General features: G+C 54.0%; 1 protein-coding gene across 1 annotated transcript in view; it reads right to left on the bottom strand.

The window, feature by feature from the left end:
- Positions 1–6,617: 6,617 nt before the first annotated feature.
- The window catches only part of SPOCK2 (SPARC (osteonectin), cwcv and kazal like domains proteoglycan 2), a 29,972-nt gene continuing 9,443 nt past the window's right edge, over positions 6,618–27,146 (bottom strand). Inside the window, exons 2-11 of the mRNA XM_035268039.3 lie at positions 20,962–20,970; positions 20,562–20,607; positions 20,202–20,316; positions 18,112–18,226; positions 16,038–16,152; positions 15,482–15,601; positions 14,473–14,691; positions 11,703–11,765; positions 10,555–10,692; positions 6,618–10,434 (exon numbers count right to left, since the gene is read on the bottom strand). Coding sequence (XP_035123930.1) covers positions 10,289–10,434; positions 10,555–10,692; positions 11,703–11,765; positions 14,473–14,691; positions 15,482–15,601; positions 16,038–16,152; positions 18,112–18,226; positions 20,202–20,316; positions 20,562–20,607; positions 20,962–20,970 — 1,086 coding nt within the window. The 3' untranslated portion in view covers positions 6,618–10,288. The remainder of the gene's footprint in view (positions 10,435–10,554; positions 10,693–11,702; positions 11,766–14,472; positions 14,692–15,481; positions 15,602–16,037; positions 16,153–18,111; positions 18,227–20,201; positions 20,317–20,561; positions 20,608–20,961; positions 20,971–27,146) is intronic.

Genomic DNA, 27,146 nt, shown 5'->3' with positions numbered 1-27,146 from the left:
GGTTATGGGATCAGGGAGGGCTTCATGGAAGAAGTGGCACCTGAACTGGGCCTTCAAGGATGGCTCTGCCAAGACAAGCAGAAACTGGTGGGAGCGCAAGTCATATTCCAGGTGATAGAGAGTTCCAAAGGACGAACGTGTGGGTCACGCACAGTAACATTCATCCATTCCTTCCATGAACCTTTCTTCACTGAGCAGTGAGTAATGCGCTGAGTTGGATGGAGCTGTGTGGCCGAGTGGGGTCAGTAGGTTGAAATGAAACAGCAGGGTCTAAATCTTTAAAGAATCCCGGGTCCCCAAGCATGCTAAGTAAAGAATTTGACACTTATCCACCTTCAAGCTAAACGACTCTACTTGCCTCTTGTATAGAGGACTATTGGTTTTATGTCTTTCCAGGGTCCCTTACTCTGATAATAGACCCATGCCCTGGAGGCAAGGATGGGCACCTGATTGGCCCAGGCCTGGCCAATCACTTCATTTCATCCACCTGGCAACAGTAACAGATCCAATCAGGGTCCTTCCCTGGGATTAATATAGAGATTCTGGGTGCAAGCAGCTCTCTCTCAGGTGGGGCAGTCTCGTTCCCTGCCACATGGAGACGGCCCATCAGGAGTCAGACAGAATGAGGCCAACAGGTGAAAAGAAACAGTGAAGCAAAGACAGTCAGCATGGAGGAGCCCTGGGGGTGCTGGACTCACAGTTGCCATCCACGAAGACCTGGTTCCTCAAATTCTTCCTTCAGTTCCGAGACCTGTTGCAGCATCCCCACCTTCTATGACAGCCAATAAATTTCTTCTCTGTCTAGGCCAGTCGGAGTGAGGTAGGTGCCTGTCACTTGCAACCAAAGGGTCTTGGCTGGTACAGTTCTATTTCTAAAACTCTGCCCCTGCTGACCAAGCAGCCAGGGAAAGCAAAGGGAGACGGCGCCCATCCTGGCAGCAGCCCTCTCTCCACTTCAGAGAGGTCACTCCAGGGCACTTTCTGGTGGGTGGTTGGTGCTGATAGGGTGATGCTGACGAAGCACAGGATGTGAATCCAAGTCAATTACGAATAGGGTTGAGAAGATACCAAATCAGACTCTCTCCAAAGGACACACATGTCCACCTGCAGTCATTCCTTTGGATTACGGCTCCCTTTGAAACAAGCTAGGACTGACGTTCAGGAGGCAGAAAGTAGACCAATTTGCTAAAATGCCAAAATGCCTTAGATGCAGCCACCAAATTTACTGGTGCAAATTTTGTAAATCAAAATTACTAAAAACTTGTTTCTTTTAACTAACTATAACATTTCGGAAATTCATGTAACGTGTTGACATTTTGATTTCCAACAAGAATCAGTTGGGATACGTTGGCCTGGAAAAAAATTACAGAAGGATTCTAAAGGGAAAGGTAAAATTGTTTAAAGCAACTGAGGAGAAATGAATCCAATGGTGAGAAACAGCACTAGAAATGCTTGTAGATGTTTCATTTTGTTTTATTTTATTTTATTTGAGACGGGGTCTTGCTCTGTCACCCAGGCTCGAGTGCAGTGGTGCTATCTTGGCTCACTGCAACTTCCAACTCCTGGGTTCAAGCGATTCTCCAGAGTACCTGGGATTACAGGCAAGTGTCACCACACCCAACTAAATTTTTTTTATGTTTTTGGTAGAGACGAGGCTTCACCACATTGATCAGCTGGTAGGTGTTTTAGACATGGATGATATTCAAATGGCAGGTAGAGAAGGTAGCCTAAGGGTGATGTCAGGGCTGAATTGGGTCAAGATCATTCATTCATGCATTCATTTCAATGCATGTCCTAGTTACCCACCAGCCCCAGGCCGCAGGGATACAGATGTAGCAAGACGAGATCTGGGCCCTAAAGAACTTGGCTAGAGGAGCTTCAGGGAGTCAAAGAGATGTGACCCAATTCTATATCCTTATAGATATATCCTACATGTAGCCCAGGGCAGAGTAGAGGCCTGTGTGAGGCCATCAAGGAGCAGAGGCAGCCTCGTTCCCTCTGCCTGTAGAAGTCAGGGAAGCAGTGATGTTTGAGCTGGATTCACTTGTTTTTTGTTTGTTTGTTTGTTTGTTTTTGAGACGGGTCAGCTTGGGTGACAGAGCAAGACTGTAGTGCAATCATGGCTCACTGCAGCCTTGACCTCCCAGGCTCAAGCAATCCCCTGCCTCAGCCTCCCAAGTAACTGGGACTACAGGTGCAAGCCACCTCATCTGGCTAATTGTTTTGCCTTTTTGTAGAGATTGGGTCTTACTATATTGCCCAGACTGGCCTCAAATTCCTGGCCTCAAGTCACCCTCCCCGTTTGGCCCCCAGAGAGCTGTGATTAACCATGTGCACCACTGCGCCAGGTGGGACTGAGCCCCGACCCGCAGGATGCGTCGCCCTCTCCAGGCAGTGTCAGGATTGACTTGAATGCAGGACACCCAGGTGGTATCTGCTGGAGAACAACTTGGTGTGTAGAGAAAAATCCCCACATATTTTGGTGACCAGAGGGCAAGTATTCTGTGTTGACAGAGTTAGAGCAGAAGAAAAAAATAGTTTTGCTTTTCTTTCCCCCTTAGATAGACTGTAAAGGAGATTGAGGCTGGGCACGGTGGCTCATAACTATAATCCCAGCACTTTGGGAGGCTGAGACAGGTGGATCCCTTGAGGTCAGGAATTCTAGAGCAGCCTGGTCAACATAGTGAAACCTCATCTCTACTAAAAATACAAAAAAAAAATGTAGCTGGGCATGGTGGCATGCACCTGTAATCCCAGCTACTCAGGAGGCTGAGGCAGGAGAATCGCTTGAGCCCGGGAGGTGGAGGTTGCAGTGAGCTGAGATCGCGCCACTGCACTCCAGCCTGGGTGACAGGGCGAGACTCTGTCTCAAAAAATAAATTAATTAAATTAAAGAGATTGAGAGGAGATGCTGCAAGGAGAGGCCTCCTTCCCCAGCAGGGCCAGGGAAGCAAATATTCCCGGGAGACTTGCAAGACACCCACCCGCCCCTCTAATGGCATGGCAGGAATCCAAAGAGGATGGACAGTGGGAGCAGCAGCTCAACCTCCAGGCCTTGCCCAGCCTTCTCTAGAGGCTGACCCATCCCACAGGGTGTACATCAAGGCTGCCCACCCCTCCAGAGAAGCAGTGGCAGAGTCACACCAAATATGCAATGTGAGAGAAAGAGAGAAAGCAAGACAACCCAAAACCTAACAAAACATTTTCTGGACTCGTACGTTTTGTTTTTTTTTTTTAACATGTGCATGTTTTCACAGAATCACAACACTGGGCAATTGAGCCCCATCCCCTCATCTTACAGATGGGGAAATCAAATCCATGGAGAGGTGCTGACCCAGCTTCAGAAGCAGGGCCTGGCAGAGTCTCCGTGTCCTCCTCCTCCTGTGCTTCCCCAGTACCCACGCTCCCACCCACATTCAACCATGGCTTATTTATGAAAACACAAGTTTCCACTGTGGGCATTATCTCAGGGTGGGAGGCACACCAGGAGTGGCTAACACCCTGGGCAGCTGACCTTGCTGTCGGCCAGGCCTGTAGCAACACCAAGGCTCCACCACACACCCCTGCTGGCGCCAAGGTCAGCCCTGGGAAACAGAGTCTTCTCATCCATACATGGTGCTCAGTGGCTGGTGATTCCTGCCTCGTGGAGTTGCTGAGAGGATTCAACAGCATAATGTAGCCCAGATGCGGCCCATACTGGCTCACTCCTGTGATCCCAGCACTTTGGGAGGCTAAGCCCAGGAGTTCGAGACCAGCCTGGGCAACATAGCAGGACCCCCATCTCTATAAAAAGTTTAACAATTAGCCGGGCATGGTAGCTCACACCTGTAGTCCCAGCTACTAGGGAGGCTGAGGTGGGAGGATTACTTGTGCCCAGAAGTTTGAGGTTACTGTGAGCTATGATCTCACCACTGTACACCAGTCTAGACAACGGAGTGAGAAATCTTCTCTGGAAAAAAAAAAAAAAATAGGCTGGGTGCAGTGGCTCACACCTGTAATCTCAGCACTTTGGGAGACCGAGGCACACAAGGTCAGAGGTTCAAGACCAGCCTGGCCAATATGGTGAAACCCCATCTCTACTAAAAATACAAATATTAGCCAGGCATGGTGGCGTGCACCCGTAGTCCCAGCTACTTGGGAGGCTGAGGCAGGAGAATCACTTGAATCACTTGAAGCCGGGAGGAGGAGGTTGCAGTGAGCCAAGATCACGCCACTGCACTCCAACCTGGGTGACTCTGTCTCAAAAATAATAACAAAATAGTAATAATAATGCAAAGGACTTAGGGCATTAAGGGGAACATAGAAATGTTCATTTTTTCCTCTCCTTTCCCTCAAAATATAAACAGTTCAGATTTTTGTTTGTTTCTAGTCAAATGCGCCCCCTCTCTGAGCTCTCCACAAAGGTGGCAGGTGGGATGGAAAGGCCGCTGTAGGACTCTGAGTGTAGTTTGGGTTTTTTCTTTCAGATTTGTTCCCAGGTCCGAGTAATTTGCCTGAGAAAAGTCAATACATGGTCCCTGTTCCCAGGAATCTAAATGCCGAGGGAAAGCAAGGTGCCAGGATGCAGTGGGTGCACAGGGAGGCCTGGTTGAAGATGGCACCGTGCCCAGAGAGCGGGTGGGCAGGGGTTCTTATGCAGCTGGGCCCCAGTGACGGCTTCCCAGATGGCCACAGCCCCGTCTGCACTGCAGGTTAACACCTGGGCCTGTCCCCGGTGATGCTCTGTTTGCTGCTTGGCCAAGGGACCCTGGGAACCCAGCTTGACAGGACATGGTGACAATGGAAGGATTGTTCCAGAAGCTGGGGCCCTGGCTGGCCGCTGGCTTTTTGTCATCTGAGCAAGTGCCGATCCGCCAGGTACAAAAGCCAACATTTTCCTGCCAGTCGAAGACACTCATTCAGAAGGCTGCTCTCAGCTGCTGCAGGCGCCTCCCAGCCTCTCCGAATCTGCTGTTCTCATCTCTACCCCTGCCATCCTACATGCTGGGAGCAGCCCCTTGGCAAATCCTGTCGTTCCTCACACCACCTTCCAGAAAACTCCTGAGCCTCCAAGTCTGAGCTTGCTGGTGGCAGTGAGACACAATGAATGCCAGAAAAACTCCCCTTCCTAAGGAGCCATCCCAGCCAGACAGGCAGAGCCTGCCCAGGCTACAGGCTGGCACCGGGGGCTTGCTTTCACTGCTTGGAAAGCCCTAGGGCTGGTTAGCACCAGCGATCCGTCCATCAGATGACTGGCCCAAGGTCACGGTTCATAAGCTCCAGGGCTAGAGCTTACAGCTCCAGTGCCCAGATTCCATCCCCTCCACACCGCAAAAGGATCCGTTAAAAGGAAGACAAATCTAGTGAAGGGTGGGCAAAGCCTAATGGGAGACAAGTCACAGAATACTGATGACAGTCCTCAGCTCAGATACTCCCAGAAATAAAAATAAGACACATGGGTATTCTTCTGCCACACTGGCCAGCTGCAGTGGCTCATGCCTGTAATCCTAGCACTTTCGGAGGCCGAGATGGGCAGATCAGCCTGGCCAACACACTGAAACCCTGTCCTTACCAAAAATACGAAAATTAGCTGGGTACCATGGCATGTGCCTGTAGTCCCAGCTACTCAGGAGACTGAGGCAGGAGAATCACTTGAAGTGGGGAGGCAGAGGTTGCAGTGAGCTGAGATCCCAAGATCACACCACTGCACTCCAGCCTGGGCAACAGAGTGAGGCTCTGCCTCAAAAAAAAAAAAAAAAAATTAGAATCATGGGCCTGGTGCAGCAGCTCACACCTGTAATCCCAGCTCTTTGGGAGGCTGAGGTGGGAGGATCACCTGAGGTCAGGGGTTTGAGACCAGCCTGGCCAACATGGTAAAACCCCATCTCTACTAAAAATATAAGACGTAGCCAGCCATGGTGGTAGACACCTGTAGACCCAGCTACAGGGAGTCTGAGGCAGGAGAATCACTTTAATCTGGGAGGTGGAGGTTACAGTGAGCCAAGATTGTGCCACTGGACTTCAGTCTGGGCAACAGAGGGAGACTCTGTCTCAAACAATTTTTAAAAATTAGAATTATAATGCTGACAAGCATGTAGGAGCCCAAAACGTACTCCACTGATGACATTATCTCAGTTTGTTTCACCTTTTCCACGAGCCATTTGCTAAGAGGTAGCTGAAGTCTTTGAAAAGCTCATACTCTGGATGAAAAAGGTCTGGAGCTGCATTGTGATGATGGCTAAACGACACTGCAAATGTACTAAATGTCACTGAATTGTGCTGTATTGTATTGTAATTTTATTTTTTTAGAGATACAGTCTCCCTCTCTTGCCCAGGCTCAAGTGCAATGGCACGACCACAGCTCACTGCAGCCTCGGCCTCCTGGGTTCGAGCAATCCTTAGCCTCACCCAGTGCCCCTCCTTCCCAGACTGATTTAAAAAAACTTTCTTTTTTTTATACATACAGGGTCTTCCTATGTTGCCTAGGCCAGTCTCAAACTCCTGGGCTCAAGCAATCATCTTGCCTCAGCCTCCCAAAGTGCTGGGATTACAGGTGTAAGCCACCGCGCCCAGCCATAAATGCTGTTTTTGTGAAAAATAGTGCCAAGGGTAAGAATAATGAGAGTACTGCCAACAGATGGTGTTTATAAAGTTTTTATTTTCCATTTTCTTAAAAATAACATTTGCTTTCTTTATGCATGTGTGGAGTGTACTTGTTTCCTTAGGCTGAGTAATAGGCAGATAAAGACGACACGAGGCAGGGTCCCCAGGTGGAGGTGGGGCGGGGTGTGAGGACAGGGGAACAGGGGAAAGGGAGGGCAGGGGGACTCACGGGACGCTTGAGTGCCCATCAATGCACACACAGTCTAACACTTTGTGTTTTGACTTTTTTAAAAAGACATCTAAAATTACTGAGAGATACGATTTCAGCACTTAAATCTACAGACGGAAATCCAAGCACTTGAATACAATTCCTAACTCTAAGCTCAGTTATTGCACACCACACAGTATAAGCAGGCTTCAGGCTGGAAAGCAGTTTGCTCTGCTGGGAACCTCCTCGGGATGTCGGGGTCTCCTTCTGCACCCGCAGTGTCTCTCCCCTGGGACTGCCGCCAGCCTGCAGCCTGTCCATGACCCCAGGTATCAAAGCTTAGCCATTCCTTCTCCCCAAGGGCTGGGGGCTCCCGCTTTGGTGAAGCAGAGGGTCTCTGTGTTGATGCTAACAGATGCCACCCACTCTGAGGTGAAGTTGGAAGCAGGTGGAGCCCATGAAAGGCTGAGTGGGTGGCTGCCCGCTGCAGCCAGGTGGGCTGGAGTGAAGGGGTGTGACCATCCCCCACGTGCGGGACAATGGTGGGGGGCAGTCGTGATGCCCTGCCCACTCCCACCCACTGCCCCTCCTTCCCAAGCTCCCAGGCGTGCTTCCTTCTCCATCACCCTTGGCCCTCTCTGAGTGGTCTCTCAAGGCACATTTATTTTCTCTGTTCCAACCCACCTGATCTCAGATCTCTACCTCCCCCAACACCCACAGGTCAAGGAGGCCTGGGGCAGCCAAGGGGAGTTCCAGAACCAAGAGAACCATTCTTTGAACTCGTGGTTGGGCTTGTTCCAGCACGGCCCTGATTCCCCTACCTGCCTAAGCCAGGGGAGCGGGGGCAGGAAGGAGCCAGGCATTCAAGGAGAGGGCGCTGGAGGGGCTGGGTGGTAGGGCCCTGGGTCAAGGGCACAAATCAAGGAGCTGAGGAAGGACCAATCTTCAACTTTGCTCATGAGGAAACCTTAACCTTGTCTCACAAGAAGCCACTTTGAGGCCGACCTTCAGCCCCACTGGGAACTGCTGTTTTATCTACCTTTGGGGGGCCCAGTCTCAGTGGCATGAAAAATAATGCGGGGGCTTCAGAGGCAGGCAAGGCTGAACCCCTGCAATCCTGCCACAGGCTACTTCAATGCCTTTTGCTTTCTTCCTAAAATGTATTTACAAGGACACACAAACGTGCACAGCCAGGAGACCCAGAGACACAGAGAGAAATATGCACCCCACGAGCGGAGGGTGACATCAAGAGGAGAGGGACACCCTTCCTCTGCACCCCTTCCCTCCCCAGGCCCTCCAGCATCCTTAACAGCTCCCCCCACAGGAGGAAAGTTCCAGAACTCCAGCTGGGGCAGAGGGAAGAGATAGACAATACTAGCAAGAGCAGAAGTTTCAAGTAGCTCCGAGTGGGAGGCGTGGCTGCCTCAGAGAGCAGAGCGCTGACGAGGAACAGCATTTCCCTGAACTGAGCCGGGGCTAGAGGAGGAGGTGGAGGTCAGAGAGAGGACAGCAGAAGAGCGGACTGTGGGATCTGGAACACCTCAACAATCAGAACTGGGCTGCAGAATGGGAAGCGGTTTATGGGGCTAAGTGGAGCTCTGCCATTTCCCCCAAGAAGGACTCGGAAGATGTTGATTCTAGGGCAGAGTGAGGGGCAGACAGGGAGAGGCTCTTTTGTAAAGTCCAACAGACGCTCGCAGATGCTGGGAGGCTGGGGACAGCCAGGTTGGGAGCCTCATCCATAGAGCCTCACGCATGGACCCACACCCGCCGCCCACCCAGCACTCAGGGGGCCCCTTCTCATACTCCGGGGCCACCACGATGGCCCCTAGGTTCACACACAGACACACACACACGCACTGCGTTCGCCACGCACTGAAGGGCATCACAGGCCCAAGGCTGGGCAGAGATGCTGCACCAAAGGTGTTGAGGAGTTTGCTTTGATGGGGAGAACTGGATGGGTGGGAGAAAACAACAAACGAACGAAATGCACAGGATCTCTTCTCATCTGGCGAAGTGAGTTTGCCCTGCTCGGGACGTGACAGTGTGGTGTGGCCTCAGAGCCCGGCTGCCCCTGTCCCGTCTCCTCTGGCTTCTCATAACTTTTGCACTCTGCAGGCTACGAAACAGAGCTTGGGGAAGCCCCTCTGCTGGGGAAGCCCTAGGGATCCTCAGAGCGGCTAGAAAGAAACCCCAGGGCGGAGGGGAGGGGGACTGGACATGGCCAGTGGTGGCTCTCCTCTGGCAGGAGGAAGATCACAGTCTCAGAGCGTGGAAAGGCTGCAGCTTTCAATGGCTGCTTCTCTCTGGGGTCTCAGGGACAGGTCTCTCTGTTGGTTGGGGCAGGAGGGGAGTGTTAAGGGTCTGGGAGGAGGTGGGCACACACACCCCTAGCCCAGACCCAGGCTCCTCACCTGCTGCTCCTGGCCCTCAGGCACCCTGAAGTGGACAAGAGGACCCCAGCAAGGGGGATGGAGGCAGGAGCAGCACCCCACAAGAGCCAGGCAGAGGTCAACCATGTAACCACTGCCCACTGTCCCCAAGAGAGCAGCCCAGACCATGAATCCACCATGAGACCCAGAGAAAAGGGTCAGGCTATTCCAGGGTCTGGGATTCAGAGCCGCCCCATCTAGACTCCTAATAGTTCCCCCAGGCTCTGCAGCCACAGCCTCCTCCCACTGAGCCGACCCCCTCTCCTCACCCTGCTCTACCCGAACCACCCCGAGACAGACCTGGGGCAGCTTGGCAAGGCTCCCCTCCCCCACCTCTCAGCTGCTGCCCTCCTCCTCTTCTGCCACCTTCGTTACTCTCCTGTGTTTGGGGATCCGGCAAAGAGACAGGGCTTGCTGTGGCTGGGCATCCCAGGCCATCTCATCCGAGGCTGGCAGTGATGTCACACCACACTGGCCCAGTGTTGGAGGACCTCAGTCGGTAGACAGCTCCCTGCCCTCCCTCCCCTTTGCAATAGGGACAGGCTCACAGGCCAGAGTGTGACCTCAGAATGGGGACGGAGGAGGGCAGGCAGGGGCCGGTGGAGCCAGGGTAGGAACCGGAGGGGTCAGGGCTGGGCTGGGGGACGTGGATGGGGGCATCTCATTTCATGGATTTTTACCTGTCAGTTTGTATTTGTGTGTGAATGTATTTTAAACCCAACAACAAATGGAAAGAAAACAGCTACAAGGAGGCCGAAGGGGCCTTTAGGTGACTCACTCTGCCAGAAGCAGTGTGGATCAAGGACACATTTGTCAGCGCATGCCACACACACACGTGCACACACGCGCACACACGCGCACACACACATGCACGCATGCGCACACACATTCACACTGTCACCGTCCCAGCCATCTGTGCCATACACATGCCATGCACACTCCCACTCCCGGTCCTCCCAGTGGAGCAAGGTCCTTCCGACCACAATTCCGGATCCGTTCTTGAAGCTGCCGCTGCTGCTCAAAGCTCTGCTGTCGAGTCCCCCTGGCCACCACCTCCTGAGGGCATCTACCAGATGTAGCCCCCGTCGTCGGCCTCGCCTGCCTCGCCCTCCTCCTCCTCGGCCTCCTCGCCCGCTTCCTCCGTCTCCTTCTCCTCCTCATCCTCCCAGCCGACACCGCTCCCAAAGTCCCCTGAGAAACCCACGATGTCATCTGTGAAGGGAACAAGCCAACAGGGGGTGAGGGAGCTTCTAGCATGCCCCAACCTGGTATCCCACAACAAGGGCCCCCCAGGCCCCAGCCCCCAGCAGGCCCAAGTCCCCCAGCCCATACCGCAGTCAGGGCTCCCATGTGTGCGGGTGCCAGTCAGCTCCAGGCCCAGCTGGTCCACACACCAGCAGTCACCGCTGCTCTGGTCACACTGCATCTTCCGGTAGTAGCCATCCTCATCACAGCTCGGGATGAAGACTCCTAAATGGGACAGGGACAGGCAGGGTCAGAGCAGGGACCTGGGCTATGGACTCCTCAGAGAGTTGACCTCAGGGCCTCATGCATGAGCAGGGGTCTGCACACCCCCAGAGCCCATCCAGACCGGGAGCTGACCCCCCAACAGGCCCAGATGCCGAGGGCTAGACCCCAGCCAGCAATTCTTCCAGCTCTGCTCACTGAAGATGAGGAAACCCACTTGCTTGAACCACCACTCCAGCCCCTGTGCCAGCTCCCATCTGCCCCACCTGTTTCCCTGACTCCGTGGCCCAAGTCTTCTAGGACAGCCAGTCTGACTTCACTGGGTTCAATGCTCTCCATCCTCCCGGAGCTCCTCCAGCCTGGCTATCCCCTGCTGGGAAAGCCCAGCCTTCTCCTCCCAGCCCCTCTGAGTCCAACCTGCCTCCAGGCCCACCCACTTCCTGCAGACCCCCCGCTGCAGCTCCTGGGCACCCATGTGCAGGTCTCACTGCTGGTACTATCTTTTTGGTGTGTCCATTTGTGTGTTGTGTGTTTCCCGACTGGCCCGAACTAAGGGTCATGAGGCCAAGGAGTGTGTCTGTCTTGCCATCTGTTCTGAGCTGGGCTGTGTCAGTTGCTGTCGTATCTTGGGGACTGGCCCCCAGGCGTTTGTGGAGTACGTGAGTGAGTCTCTCTCATGGAGCGGCATCACTCAAACATTAGTCCCGTGCTTGCTGAAGGAAACTGAACTCAGTGGAGGGTTCCAGCATCCTTCTGTATACCAACCTCCTGCTCTGGCAATGGATGGGCATAAAATTGGTGCCTAAAACATGCTTTTCTAGGGGCAGATTGGGAGGCCCTGCCCCACCACAAGGAGAGGCACAGGAGCGGGCATCCCTCTTCCGTATTCCTGGGCCAGGGCCTCCTCTGGGCTCCACATCTGCCTTGAGGCCCAAGACTGGAGCCACTGGGTCTCAGAGGAACCTAGGAAGCCGCCCCCACCTCCTCCTTTATCACCTGGCCTGGCCCCTCACCTGGCTTCTTCTTGGCAGCCTCCTGGATCTGAACACGCTCCAGCTCTGCCAGGCAGGGGGGCTCTGCAGGGAGAGAAGTAGCCTTTGATGGGGCTGTCCCCTGGTGCTGGGGGGACACACTGAGCCCTTCAAGGCTTAGAGACTCAGGCAGGGGCTCTGCAAGGTGAAAACAGCCCATTTCTGACATGGGGCCACCCCACAGCAGGGGTGAGAAGCACAGGGGCTCAGTGGCATGAAAACACCCAGTCTCTCATTAGGGGACTCATCCCACAGCTGTGGATGACCTGAAGTCCCAAGAAGTCTTAGGGACCCATGAGAGAAGTCACAGGATTCAGAAGAGGAGGTGGCGTGAGCACACAGACACCCATGGGTGAGAGACCCCAGGGGAACGTAACGCTAAAGGGAATGTTAGAACTCCCAGGCCTGAAAATACAGTCATGTGCTACACGAGGACACCTGAGTCAACAATGGATGGCGGCCCCATAAGATTACAACACCACTTTTACTGTACCTTTTCTACTTTTTGAGACAGAGTCTCGCACTGTTGCCCAGGCTCGAGTGCAATGATGCAATCTCGGCTCACTGCAAACTCTGCCTCCTGGATTCAAACGATTCTCCTGTCTCAGCCTCCTGAGTAGCTGGGATTACAGGTGCCTACCACCACACCCAGCTAATTTTGTATTTTTAGTAGAGACAGAATTTCACTATTTTGGCCAAGCTGGTCTCTAACTCCTGACCTCATGATCCGCCCACCTCGGTCTCCCAAAGTGCTGGGCTTACAGGCATGAGCCACCTCGCCCAGCCCTTTACTGTACCTTTTCTATGTTTAGCTATGTTTATTTTATTTTACTTTGAGATGTAGTTGAGGCTGGAGTGCAATGGTGCAATCTCAGCTCACTGTGACCTCCACCTCCTGGGTTCAAGTGATTCTCCTGCCTCAGCCTCCTGAGTAGCTGGGATTACAGGTGCCCGCTATCACTTCTGGCTAATTTTTGTATTTTTAGTAGAGATGGGATTTTACAATGTTGGTCAGGTTGTCTCAAACTCCTTACCTCCGGTGATCCACCTGCCTCAGCCTCCCAAAGTACTGGGATTACAGGGGTGAGCCACTGTGCCCGGCCTATGTTTAGCTATGTTTAGATGCACAAATGCCTACCATTGTGTTACAACTGCCTGCAGTATTCAGCACATAACATGCTACACAAGTTGCAGCCTGGGAGCACTGGGCCAGGTGTGCAGGAGGCCATGCCACCGAGGTCCGTGTAAGTACTCCCGTGGTGCGCACATGGTGGCAACATCACCTCGTGATGCATTTCTCAGAATGCATCCCCCTCATTAAGTGATGCATGACTGTAATGGCAGCCAACCTCTAACCTGTCTGTGACCTTGGGAAGTCCCCACCTCTCCAAGATGGAAGCGTGCCTGGTTGTAAAATGAGGACAGTTCCCAGCCTCCTGCCCAAGAAGGTGGCTGCACAGAATGGATGGAGTGGGTTTCAAAGGCCTGGGAACTCAAAGTGCCGGAGCAATGCAGTTAACAGGAAGGCCGGGCAGTCGGGCTGTGAAACAGATCACAATACCACGCATTTGCAGAGGGATTTGTGAATTACATGGTGCTCTGCACAGATTCTCTTGGCTCATCCTCACAACTGTCTCCAAGGTAGGGATTGTTATTTCCTGATGGGGAGGAAGAAGCAGAATTCCGGGGGTCCCTGACTAGTGTATCGGGCTGAAGCCTTGCCAATGCTGCACTTCTTCCACCAAGATAGGAGGGAACCATCCAGCGAGGAACCTCAGGGCTGCCCCAGCTCCAGCCACACAGGTCAGGTAAGCCCTGGGAACCTCAATTTCCCCTCTGGCTCGAAAGCTCTGGTTTCAGGTATATTCAGCTGAGAAATTTTATCACGTCTCCAAGGCTGATGACAACATAGGAAATCACTTACTGGGGGCACAAAACGTAAGATGTGCCCTAAAGAAGAATCACTGAGAAGCAAATCTTCCTTAGCTCTAAGACCCTCACTTGTACAGCCCTTTCCCAAGCCCTCTGAGGGGCCCCAGAAAATTTACATTTGTATGTTGCTCAGGCTGGAGTGCAGTGGCACAATCTCAGCTCACTGCAGCCTTGGCCTCCTAGGGTCAAGTGATCCTCCTACCTCATCCTCCTAAGTGGCTGGGACCACAAACACATGCCACCATGCTCAGCTAATTTTTTTTTTTTTTTTTTTTTTCATAGAGACAAGGTCTCCCTGTATTGCTTAGGCTGGTCTCGAACTCCTGGGGTCAAGTGATCCAACCACCTTGGCCTCCGAAAGTGCTGAGAATTTTTTTCTTTCTTTTTTTTCTTTTTTTTTCTTTAGTAGAGACGGGGTTTCACTATGTTGGCCAGGCTGCTCTCAAACTCCTGACCTTGTGATCCACCTACCTCGGCCTCCCAAAGTGCTGGGATTACAGGCATAAGCCACCGCACTGGCCTGGGATTTTTTATTTTTTTTTTTAACTCTTTGTTAAGGAAGGCCTCCAGAATATAAGCTTCGGGATGCAAAAAATCTGGATCCGCTTGGGAGGCTGCCAAGGAAGGGAGCTGAAAGTGTTGGCTTTCCTGAGCCTTAAAGGATGAAGCCCTGAGGGAGTGCAGGAAGTGGGCAAGCTGGATAGTGTGGGGCCTGGGGAAGTGGCCAAGAACAAGCCACTCTGACCTCCCCAGAGAGCCTGGAACTTCAGGTAGAGCCCACACAGGTAAGGCAGGGGCCTGGGAGAGGGGCCGCACTCACTCTCCCTCCAGAAGCAGAAGCACCACTCAGCAGTGGAGACCCGGCCATCCTTGTAGGTGTCACAGGAGTTGAAGAAGGGACGGATGCAGACCTCGTACTTGTCCAGGTTGATGGCGGCCAGCTCCATCTGGTCCAGGAAGAGGTCGGCACTGGTGTCTAGCTTGGAGAACATCCAGCCAATGGAGTCCTTGCAGCTGGCCCCCAGGCTCTTGTCCAGCCCTGGAAAGAGCAGGATTCAGGAACACTTCATCCGGCTGTTCAGCCATCTCTCCACCCCGCCATCCCTCCACCTCGTCATCCGCCCCAGTCCTCTGTTCTGGGTCTGGGAAGCTTGGAATCTAACCATGGGATTGAGAAACTCAAGAATGGTGAAAGGTCCTTCCTTCCACCTCCACATAGGACTATGCCAGAACCATTCAAAACCTTGCTCTGAAAGCCCTTCAGGGAAAATGATTCCTACTTTCCCTGGGCTGTCTGTGTCAGGATTTAAGCTCCCTCCACTCGTGTTAAGAAGTTCTTCTGGGCCAGGCACAGTGGTTCACACCTGTCATCCCAGCACTTTGGGAGGCCAAGGAGGGCAAATCACAAGGTCAGGAGTTCGAGACTAGCCTGGCCAACATGGTGAAACCCCCATCTGTACAAAAAATTAGCTAGGTGTGGTGGCAGGCACCTGTAATTCCAGCTACTCAGGAGGCTGAGGCAGAAGAATAGCTTGAACCCGGGAGGTGGAAGTTGCAGTGAGCCGAGATCACGCCACTGCACTCCAGCCTGGACGACAGAGTAAAACTCCATCTCAAAAAAAAAAAAGTTCTTCCTACTAGCTAACTGGTATCCCTCCTGCTCTGGTGGAAGGTGACTTCTTGAGGGTGAAGGCTCTTTTGGGGCTCAGATTGTAGAGCCCAGAGTCTAGCCGGAGGGAACAAGGTCAGGCTGGCCCAACACACACCTGTGTCCTCAGCCCCTTCCCTACCTCCCTCCCTCCTCCAGGCGAAGCAGCAAGCTCCCATACCGCTGGCAGGGCTGGCTGCACTGCTTGCTGAGCCATTCTGCTTGGAGTTCTCGTGAAGGAGCTGGAACCAGTCCCGCAGCCGATCTCCCAGGTCAGCCAGGTCCTGACCGGTGCAGGTCTCTGCAGAACAGAGAGGAAGCATGGAGGGCAAATGTGCGGTGGGAAGCAAGCTTGATCTCAGTCTGGGATCCTGCCTCACAGGTGAGGAGGCTGCGCAGGGGTCAGGGAGGCAGCAGCAGAAGGGAAAGTGGAAATCAGGGGCTTCCTCTCCCAGCTCCCCACCCACACCTTCCTGGCATGAAGAACACCCAGCCCCAGCTCCCTGTGGCTGAGTCCATCCCTCTGCCCACCTTCCAGGTACCCAGGGGAGAAATGAGGGCCCAAGCCTTCTGCTCTGTGTTCATCTGGGCCTCTGACCTCACAGCTCTCTCAAGCCTTTCTGCATTGTTGCCACTTCCCTCTTGCTCTGCACGCCTCTTCTGCCATCCCCAAGCCCTGAAGGAGGTGCCAGGCAGCCTGCAGGGCCCCCAGCCTAGGGGCCCAGCGCTCTCCTCACCTGGTTTGCCATCAGCGGTGGAGGTGGCAGCCTGCTCCGTGGGGCAGGGGCAGGGGCCCTCGCATCGCACCGCCAGCTGCTTGCTGCTCAGGCAGGCCTGCTGCTCCAGCTTACACTGCACACGGGGACAGGTGGGATGGGGGACTGAGGGCTTACCCCAGGGGTCCCCACAGCTGGGGACACCCTCAAGCCTCCCGTGGCAGCTGCATCTGCTTCCTCCCCCGTGGAGCACCCCCATGAACAGCCTGAAGGGCTCTCTTGGTCCCTCTGCAGACCGAGGTACACAGTGGAGAGAGACAGGGCCCAGGAAGCAGGGCCCAGAGCTGGTCCCAGACACACGGGCTCCGGTGAACCTGCTTGGCCCTCTCTAAGGATCTGTCCCTCCCGTCCTCTCCCCTGCCCCTGTTGCCCCTCCCTTGTGTTAGCTGTCTGTTGCCCTGCTGGCTCTCATGGCCTGTCCCTTGGATAATCTCCCCACAGTCAGCCCAGTGGACTTTTCTCAGCGGTCCTGATAGAAACAGCACTTCCTGTGGAGCATCTGACAATGCCCCAGCCCTCGCTAAGAACCACTTCTGCCGCAGCCGCCTGCTAAAGCCAGGCTCTGAGAGGGGTTTGTGCGCTCCTTGTGATGAAAGCCTTTTCTCCTGGTCATATTTCTTTCTCCTCATAGGGTGGCTGCTAATGTGAAGTGAGCCATCACAGCACTCAGCAACATTATCTCACTGGGGAGGCTTAGGTTTCTCCTGCTCAGCAGAGAACAGCAAGGCGGAGAGAGACCCAGTGACTAGTCCAAGGCCACAGGCTGGGATGAAAATCAGACTTCCTGCCGACCTCCACCTCCCCACAGGATGGCGTGACCCGCGGGACAGATCGTACTGCAGCGTCCTGGCCAGACCTCGCCCTGGCCTTGAGTAGCAGAACACTCCCTCCTCTTCCCTCCTCCCCTTTGCCAGCTCTGCTACCTCCTCTGTGCCCCTCCCACCTCCTAAATGCAGCCTCTGCCCTGGCGTCTTGCTCATTCTCTCCCTCTCCTCCCTCTCTTCTTCCTGGGTGACCTCATCCCCACAGCAATGTCAATCATCACCACAGTGGGTGACTGAAATCTACATCTTACTCCAAGAAGGCCCCTCAGCCCTGGCACCCGCCCCGAGTCATTTGTCAGTGCCGTTCCCAAACCCAGCAATTACCGATTTCTTGTTGCCAGTAAAAACATTCGTCATCGGCACCTGCATTTCTATGGGACATTTTTTTTCTTTGAGACAAGGTCTCACTCTGTTGCCCAGGCTGGAGTGCGATGGTGCAGTTACAGCTCACTGCAGCCTCGAACTCCCGGCCTCCACCTCAGCCTCCCAAATAGCTGGAATCACAGGCCTGCACCACTGCACCTGCTAATTTTTGTATTTTTTCATAGAGACAGGGTCTCATTCTGTTGCCCAAGCTGGTCTCAAACTCCTGGACTCAAGCAATCCACCCATCTTAGCCTCCCAAAGTGCTGGGATTACAGGCGTGAGCCACCATGACCAGCCTAAAATGTTTTAAATGTTTTTCACAAATATTGTATCCTGAAATCCTCACAAAAATCCATAAGGTGCAAATTCATTCTCCTACTCAGTTCCTTCTTCCATCACCTCCTTATGGAGGATCATTTCCTGCTGTCCCAGAAAGCCTCTGCTCGCTGGTGAGCACCGGCGCCACTCTGTGGACATCCTCCTTTCTTCACCTCCTAACTGGACACCAGAGCTCCTTCCACAGCCCTGCACACTTGGCTGAGGCCTTCCCTCAGCTCCTTTGACTTGTGGTTACCAGTCCGCAGTGTCCCTTCCAGGCCCCACTCCCTACCTGCACCTGTCCGAGATCAGGGACAGACAGGGTCTGGCTCCAACTCTCAGGTAACCCCAGCCAGGGCTGCAGGTGGCCCTAGTATGTCTGGCTGCATTGCACGCACTGACCTTGCCATCTGGCCCCACGTCAGTCCTGGAACCCCCTGGGGAAGCCCCAGCTGGGTTGTCCTCTCTGCTTCCTGTGGCCTGGGGTGACCCCATCCCCCACCCTACCTGGGGCCAGTTCTCCTCACCACAGAGCTGTAAGTGTGGCCATCTGAGCCGCAGACAGAGGCAAGCTGGGCCATGTGGCAGGGCTTGCAGATGGAGTCTTTGTTTCCATGGAGTTTCACGGTGGGCTGCTTGATCCTACACAAGAGGGCAAAGGGTGGGGAGCACACCGGGGAGGATGTGAAAATGAGGAAGGAGCAGGGGAAGGGAGGGCTGAGGAGAACCTGTTCCAACAGGAAGGCGGCAGCAGTCTCCAGCAGATCAGCCCTCCCTGCCCCTGCCCACCCTCCCCGCACCCCTGCCGGGTAGAAACAACTGGGCAGGCACAAATTGCCCAGCTTCCCATCTTCCAGGGGTCACTGAGTCCCATGGGGCCTTCAGGCAGCAACTCTTCCACCAGAGGTAAAAGGGAGTTGTACTTCACTTAAGGGGTCAGACTAGAGCTGAGGGTGCAAACTGAAGACCCCTGGGCCATACTTGGCCACCAAGGGTTTTTTTTTTTTTTTTTTTGAGGCTGGAGTGCAATGGCTCGATCTCGGCTCACCGCAACCTCTGCCTCCTGGGTTCAGGCAATTCTCCTGCCTCAGCCTCCTGAGTAGCTGGGATTACAGGCACACGCCACCATGCCCAGCTAATTTTTTGTATTTTTAGTAGAGACGGGGTTTCACCATGTTGACCAGGATGGTCTTGATCTCTTGACCTCGTGATCCACCTGCCTTGGCCTCCCAAAGTGCTGGGATTACAGGCTTGAGCCACCACACCCAGCCTTTTTTTTTTTTAGTTGAGTTATTTATTCACTAACATTTACCAAATGGGAGAGTTCATATCAATACCTGGATTCCTGGCCTGTCTTTGAAAAATGGAAGATGTGGGAGTCCTGGACCCACATTCCCACATAGCTGTAATGGGCCAGGGCCGAGAAACAGCTGCCCGCTTTCCACCAGGCCTGTGTGCCACAGAGCGGCCTGTGATCAAGCATTCTTCATGCATTACATCACCAGCCAAGCCTCCCACAGGCTTCTAAGACTGCAACCCCATCTCTCATCTTCTGTGATTCAGGAGAAAGGAGGGAACTGGAACCTTTTACAGGGTCTTGGAGCCAGACAGAGTATTGTTCTTGGGCTGGAGCTAAGGCTTCCTTTTTTTTTTTTTTTTTTTTTTTTTTTGTGAGATGGAATCGCACTCTGTCACCCAGGCTAGAGTGCAGCTGTGTGATCTTGGCTCACTGAAACCTCCGCCTCCCGGGTTCACGCAGTTCTCCTGCCTCAGCCTCCTGAGTAGCTGGGACTACAGGCTCACGCCATCATGCCCAGCTAATTTTGTATTTTTAGTAGAGACAGGGTTTCACCATATTGGTCAGGCTGGTCTCAAACTCCTGATCTCAGGTGATCCACCCACCTCGGCCTCCCAAAGTGCCGGGATTACAGGTGTGAGCCACCGCACCGAGCCAGAGCTAAGGCTTCCTTAAATGTCCCTCACTCCTTTCTGCTCTGCAAGCTACAACCCCTCACAAGCTACCACCTTAAATATTTCATGAAGTCACTGCATGTGTCAGAGCTCAAAGGAACCTCAAATTATCTGGTCTAACCTATTTGTCTTAGACATGCTACATCAAGGCCCAAAAAGGAGATGTGACTTTCCCTGGACCCTACAGTGTTTGATAATTGTTCTCATATGGTGTGGCTTTCTCTTCACTCTTCTCTTGGATAACTTACTTGAGGTGAAGGTAGCTGCCATGTTGTGAGGATACTCAAGCATCCCTATGGAGGGGTCCAATGACCAGAAACTAAGTCCTCTCACCAACAGCATAAGAGAAGAGTGATCATAGAAGTGGATCCTCTAGCCCCTGACAGGTTTTCAGAAGAAATCAGCCCCAGCCAGCACCTTGATTATAACCTCATAACAGACCCTGAGCCAGAACCATCTAAGAGAACGGCTTCTGGATTCTGACCCTCAGAAATGATGTGAGATAATACATACTTGCTGTTTTAAGCACTAAGTTTTTAAATTTACTTCACAGCAGTAGATAACTAATTCATAAAGAGAAGGTCAGTTGAGCCCTTGCTCTTTGAACACACCCCCTCCAGGGCTCCCACCTCCTCAAACCCCTCACCTGTGCTCCAGCTTCTTGCGACTGATGCACATGGCCCGCTGGTAGCCCTGGGCGATGCACACCTTGTGGCGGCTGCACTTCACCTTCTGGCAGGGGTCCTTGGTGGTGTCCAGGGCTGCAGGGGCACAGGGTCAGGACACAGGTCACCTGGGAGAACCCAGGAACCTCCAGCCCCACTTCTGAGCTGGATGGCCTCTCCCTCCGGCAGGCCTTGATAACCAGAGCTCCTGAGCCTAGAAGTCCCATCCCTACTGGGGCCTGGCTGCTCAAGAAGCCCCCCATGTGGGGTCAGGGCTCGCCCTCAGCTCTCAAGTCTTCACACATGTCTGTCACTTTCCCCACTTGGGAGGGTCATGTTACCTTCATCTCCTTGCTGATTGTCCTCCCAGCTCTTGATGTAGTCATCCTAGAGGACAGAGAGGGACAAGGGAGAAGGGAAGGGCTAAGATCCACACCCCAGAGCTTCAACTGCAAGGCCAAAGAGAGGAGTGGCCTGGGCTGGTGATGACACTTGCCAGCAGCCATCATCCTGGTGGCTGACCCCTGCCCACCCAGGCCATGCCAGCTGCCTCCCCCACATCTCTATCCCTGTAAACCCATGTCCAGAATCCTTTCCAGCCTTTCCCATGAGCTTCTTACTGCCCCCATGCCACACCGGAGGCTAGCAGGGAAGGCAAGTCAGAGTGAGGGTATGGAGGGACAGAAGGGGAGGGTGCACTCCACAGAGACCACACGGAGCAGGGCCCCAGGCAGGACTCACCTCCACTTCCTGGAGATCAGGGAACAGCAGCAGGCCATGGGAAATGGAGCAGAGGCAGAAAGGGAGAGAGATGAGGATGTCAGTGTGAGGCCCTCTGGTGTTCCTGGGGTCCCCTGCCTCATCATGTGGCCATGGGTGTGGTCCGTTGACCCTCTGACCCTCAGGAACCCCAGTAAGAGGCCAATATTATATGTCTTCAGCACAGAGAGCTTAAAACTGGCCTCAGGAGTAGTAGGGACCTGTGGCTTTGAGAGGGTGGGGCACCCCCACTCCATATCCTGCCCAACCCCAGCCCCACCACCAGGATGGATGTCTGAGGGTCCCACACTGCCCGGAACAGTGCTTCTCACGCCTGTGTCCTGGGTGTCCCAGAAACTGCCTGCGAAACAGTGTACTGTCTGTCTCCTGCCAAGGCCCCTTCCTTGCCAGTCCCCTCTCCTGACCTCGGCCCACCATGTAAATGAGGTGGGAGGAAGGCCTCTCATCCAGGCTGCAAAGGGGCGGCTTTTGCTCAAGGTCTGACTTCTCTGCAGCGCTCAGCTGGTACACTGAGTGAGCGGGGAGGCCAGGCCTGTGAGGAGGCTTCCCAGGTTATGACGGTTCAGCTTCAAATCCTCAGAGGGAGAGGACCCAGAAAGGGTCCTACGAGGTCACCTGGTCCAGCCCCCTCTTTGTGCAGGAAAAAGCTCAGAGACAGGACATGACCTGACCCAGGTCCTCCCATCACAGAACCCCGGTCTCCCGATGCCCCGCACAAACCTCCCTTCTTGCTACAACACATTCTCTGAGGACTAAGGCACAAGGACACCTTCTCACCCAGCTCCAGCTGCAGGGGGCTCTCGTGGCCAGAGGGAGAGCGCCCCCACCCAGCCCAGCTTCCTGGCATGAAAACTCAGCTTATCTGGCTTCCTCCCTTTCCCCTGTGGGGCAGAGACAGTTGCTAAAAAACACCAAACAGTCCCAGGACACGCTTGGTGGAAGCTCTGCCAGGCAGGCAAGGAGGGGGCTACCCAGGCCTGGAGGCTGGCAGTGCCAAGGACTAGCTGCCTGCTTCCTCCGTGCAGGGCTCCAGGAGGGGCTCTGGGAGTGGGGCGGGGGAGGGGGGAGCAGGACACGAGAAGCCACCCGTAGCTGCGCCCTTCATCCTGAGTTCTGCCCCAGCCCAAAGGAGCAGACAGAGATGTGCAGAGGTCACACTGTGGGGTGTGGGTGAGCAGAGCTGTCGGGTCTGGGGAGAAGGGCATGGAGCCATAGCACCAAAGGGCACCCACATGCACACAGGAGTGGGCACACAGAGGGTAGCTAAAGGGCTTTGAAATCTCAAGGTCTTCAGGCTTCTGATGCCTCCCCTGGAAGCTGGCAAGTGTCCGAGCAGGCAGCGTGGGGCCTCCTGGACAAAGGCCAGAAGGGACCAGACCTGAGCAAGCAGTTGGCATCGCCACCAAGAAAGATTCGGTGTGCAAAGGCACAGACCTGAGCCCACACTTCTGCACCTATGTGTGATGTGCGCAGATGCAGGCGCACCCCTGCACCCTCACAGGTCTGTATCATGCAGTGTGTTTGCACAGGCGTGTGCTTGCATGTATGCACATCCTCATTGATGCGCAGGTGGACACATGCACACATGTGTGGAGCGATAGTAGGGAAACAAGGACACTAAGGCAGTTCACCCAGTGTCAGATGTTTTTCATCCAGAAGCGAGATAACAAAACCTACTCCATGAGCAGCCTCCAGTTTCGCCCTGGAGGACCCCCTTCAGGCTGGCCTTTCTGCCTCTTCCGAAGTGAGAGAGGGAGGCAGCAGGATACGGGAAGGAGGGGGAGGGTGGGAGGACCGCAGAGTGCTACCTCGAGGGCCCAGGGCAGCTCTCCCACTCTCTCCTTCTTCCTCTTGCTTTCATACACACCCCCCTGTGTGTCCCTGTGTCCTCTCCTCGGTCTCTCTCATTGAGCCTCTTCCCCACCCCTCTGCTGGGCCCACACCTGGCCCAGCAGCCAAGAGTCCCAAAGCCTCTGGGCCCAGGAGCTGACAGAGGAAGGCTGCAGGGGTGCTTCCTGGGAGCCTGCGGGGCACCGGGCCCAGCACCCACCCCATCCCTCAGGCTTGACCTGGCACTCCTGAGCCCCAGGCAAGCTTCTGGGAGGCTGCAGGCACCACTTCCCTCATTTGCTTTAACCAACAAAGCCTTCTTCAGAACTCTGCTGGGTGCAGGAGTCCTCTGCTGGGGGTCCACCCCACGGGAAATGGAGGGAGGCCGAGAGAGATGCAGTTGCTGAAACCATGGTGACAAGGGTTGGGGCAAAAGTGGCAACTGGCCTCCATCAGCTGGGGTTTCCCCATCTGTACTCATCATCCCCTGGGGCAGAGGTGGGGACAAGGCTATGCAGGTGACGGCGTGGGGGGTGGGGGGCGGAATGGCTGGGTTCTGGGAGGGAGGTATGAGCCACCTGCCCTCAACCAACAAGATCTGTGTGCCCATAACCCACCTGCACCAGAGCGGGAGTAGGGAAGGTGCCTCCGGCCCCTGGGCATCATCTGACACCCCTGGCACCAGCTCACCCCACCCCCTGGCCCAACCCTGTTGCTTTAACCTCCAATCAGGCTGTGAGCGGAATCTTTGGGACTCAGTACACAGTGGATTCTCAAAGGTCAAGACCAAGAATTTCTGATTAGAAATTTGGGGGAAAGTGGGGGTGGGGTAAAAGTTCTAAGAAAGGGGCTTTCCCCAGTAGCTCCGACATCCCCCACTCCCCTCCTGACTCAGCTGGCAGGTAGGGAGCCCCTTCTGTGCAAAGTGCTGCCCCAGGTTCTGGCCTTGGCTCTGTGGCCAGGTTGGGCAGGTGGGATGAGGGAGCCCCAGTGGATCTGGATTCCAGGACCCCCACTCCCAAGAGAGCAAAGGCAGCCAGTCATAGAGGAATGGGGAGAGCAGGGCCCTGGGGTCCTGCAGATCCCCAGGCTTCCCCTGACAGGGACTCCTTGGGCAAGCACCCTGACCTCAAGGGGCTCAGCTCCTATCTCCCAGGACTACTCAGAGATTAAAGCAGATGACACCAGTGGGGTGCCTGGAGTCCAGGAAGCACTCGACAAATCAAAGCCGCTATGATGGAAAAGAGACCCCGGGCTGAGGGTGGGGAAAATGGGGGACAGAGATGCCACGTGAGGAACACGGAAAAAGTGAAGAGGGAAAGGCCACCACGGGGAGAACAGAGACCAGAGGGGATTCGAGGAGAGTCCCCTGGGGGGGTTGGGGGCGGAGTGACAAGGAAGTCCTATGGGCAGCTTGGGAGTGGCCACTCTGAGGGCAAAGCCCAGGGACATACTGAGGGGCCCCTGAGGCCAGGTGTGGGCTGCCACCACCTTTAAGTTGAAAAAGAGGTGTTTGTTGGCAAGTGCAAATGATGCCTTTCAGTGTAGCAGTGGGCGGTGGGCGTCTATTTACAGCACCCCAGTGGGCTCATTAGCAGTCGTGAGAAATGGTCTGATCAGGCCACCTGGGGCTTCTCAGGAAACAGGCTTCGGTCTACACCTGAGAGTGGTGGCGGGTGGCTCTGCTGCTGACCTCACCTGAAGAATGGGGATTTGGAAGAGCCCATGGCTTATATTGCATGGTGCTTATGTATGCTTATCTATCTGTCTATCATCTATCTATCTATCTATCTGTCTATGAGTAAGCTTTTAATTAAAAAAAAAATTAATAGAGACGGGGTCTCACCATGTTGCCCAGGCTTGTCTTGAACTCCTGGGCTCAGGCAATCCTTCTGCCTCAGCCTCCCGCAGAGCTGGGATTACAGGCATGAGCCACTGCACCCAACCTGCATGGTGCTTTTAGAGTAAGTTCTCGCCAGGAATTTGGCTGGATCTGCTTTTTATCCTCACAGTCCTGTGAAGTAGGCAGAGCCCATAGGATCAACACCAGAAGAAAGGAGAAAACAAGGGCTCAGAGAGACAGAACACCTGCCCGAAGATCACAAGCCAGAAGAGGAGCTGAGCCAGGGTTCCCCACCCGCCACCCCACATGTGTTAGGGTCTCTCTCCTCAAGAGAAGACCAGCGTCTGCCCTGAGGAAGTGGAGGCAGAGAGAAGACACAGAAGAGGCATTGGACCAGGTGTCCACTTTCAGCCTCGCCCATGGCGTGTCCTCAGACAAGTCACTTCCCTGCTGTTCCAGGACCTCAGTGATGGCTGTACCTTAGAATCAGCAGAGGAGCTCTTTATTTTTATTTTATTGAACGGGATCTTACTGTCACCAGGCAGGAATAAAGTGGTGCAATCACAGCACTGTAGCCTCGAACTCCCAGGTAAAAACAATCCTCCCGCTTCAGCCCTCCAAGTACCTGGGACCACAGAATGTGCCACCATGCATGCCTGTCTAATTTTTGTTGTTGTATTTTTTTTCATAGAGATAGGGTCTCAGTATGCTGCCCAGGCTGATCTCAAACTCCTAGGCTCAAACGATCCTCCTGCCTCAGCCTCCCAAAGCACTGGGGTTACAGGCAGGAGCTACCATGCTGTGCCTAGAGGAGCTTTGTACACCTTCCAGTGTCCCACATGGTACCTGAGACCCTGGAATCCCACGGATGGGACCCGGCTCAGGCCACGCTTCTGCGCTGGCTCCAGGCAGGCAGTTTAGGGGCCAGCCGCCAGGCCTCAGGCCCCTCCCACTCTGCGCTTAAGTCTAATAATTTGCTTATGCTCTTGGGTGTCTTCACCCCAAACACAGGGCCTCTGGGATGAAAAAGAGCAGCCGTTCTTCCTCCCTCCGAGGGTGCCTCACACAAAGCAATACAAGGTACAGTGAGGAACAGGCTGGCCCCGGGAGAACCCAGGCCCCTGCTCCCAGTGCCAGGCCTGTTCCTGCAGCATGCACACCATGCCATGCTGGACAACCAAAGACTGTCCTACCTCTTCCCCTCCCAAATCCCTCTCACCTGCCCTCCCTGCCCTACACCCACTGGCCTGGACAGCCCCAACCAAATGACTGCAGCGGCTCCTACGGGTCTCCCTCCTCCCACAATCTTCTTCCACATGGCTGTTGCCACCCAGATCCTTCCGGAACAGAATTCTGACCCGACCACTCCCCCCTTGAAACCCGCCACTAAATATACAGTTTGGTCTAATTCTGGAGAAAAAAAGTGAGTTGCTGAAAAGGATGTACCAAAATGTTAAGTCACTACCTCTGCCGGCGAGGAATACAGAGCATGCTGGCATCTGTCTGCTTTTCCCTACCTTCCCCAAAATGTCTGCAACGAACATATATTACTTTGTAATAAAGCAAAAAAAACAAAAATCATAATCATGATAAATATAAATAATAAAAAAACAACATTTAAAAATAATAAAAACTGTAATGGGTATTCTATTTTGAAAGCCCCTCACGGGTTCCCTGTCACTTACAGAAGAAATTCCATCTTCTCTTGCTCTCTCCCTGGCTCCCCCAGCTCCATCCCTCCTGCAGGGTGTCAGCATGGCTAGACCTCAGCACAGGCTTCTCTATCTGGAATGTGAGTTCACATCAGCCCCAGAATTTGTACTCATCTCCCAAACCCAACTTAGCCATCATCTTCCCAAGCCCCACTCAACCTTCAGGTCAGCTGCGCCTCACAAAAGTCTACCATTGCTTCAGTGACAACAGGCAATGTCACCTCTGCTTCACTCTGCCCTAATTAGATGGCCAGTTCCTTGAGGGCAGAGACCATGTAAAGTTCTTCTCGGCATCTAGCACCTAGTAATAACACTCCTAACAAGAGCTGACATCTTTGCAGCTATTACCACGTGGCAAGCGATATGCTAAGCACTTTACATTCATTGGCTTATTTCCTCTTCACAACAGTTCTAAGAGAACATTACTATTATTATCCCCATGTCTCAGCTGATAAAATTGAGACACAGAGAGGATAAGTTACTTATGCAGGGTCACACAGCAATTGCACAGGAAAAGAGTGTTGCACTCTGAATTGTGATTCCAGAATCCGTGCCCCTAACCAGCACTCCATAAATGTTGGCTGATGAAAAAAGTCCTAGGCCAGGGGTGGGTCCCAGGAGGTCCAATCCCAGCGCATGGGTGGTTTCTCCTACCATACCAGCTCTGCTTCAAGCCCTAGGCAGGGAGTTTTGCATCCAGGAGAGGAGGGTCTGGCGGTGGAAGGGGAAGACACCTGGCAGACCCCAATCTCCAGGCACTT

The sequence above is a fragment of the Callithrix jacchus genome, chromosome 12 (assembly GCF_049354715.1).
Source record: "Callithrix jacchus isolate 240 chromosome 12, calJac240_pri, whole genome shotgun sequence".
NCBI classification, from domain to species: Eukaryota; Metazoa; Chordata; class Mammalia; order Primates; family Cebidae; genus Callithrix; species Callithrix jacchus.
This window is presented reverse-complemented; position numbering and strand designations above follow the sequence as displayed.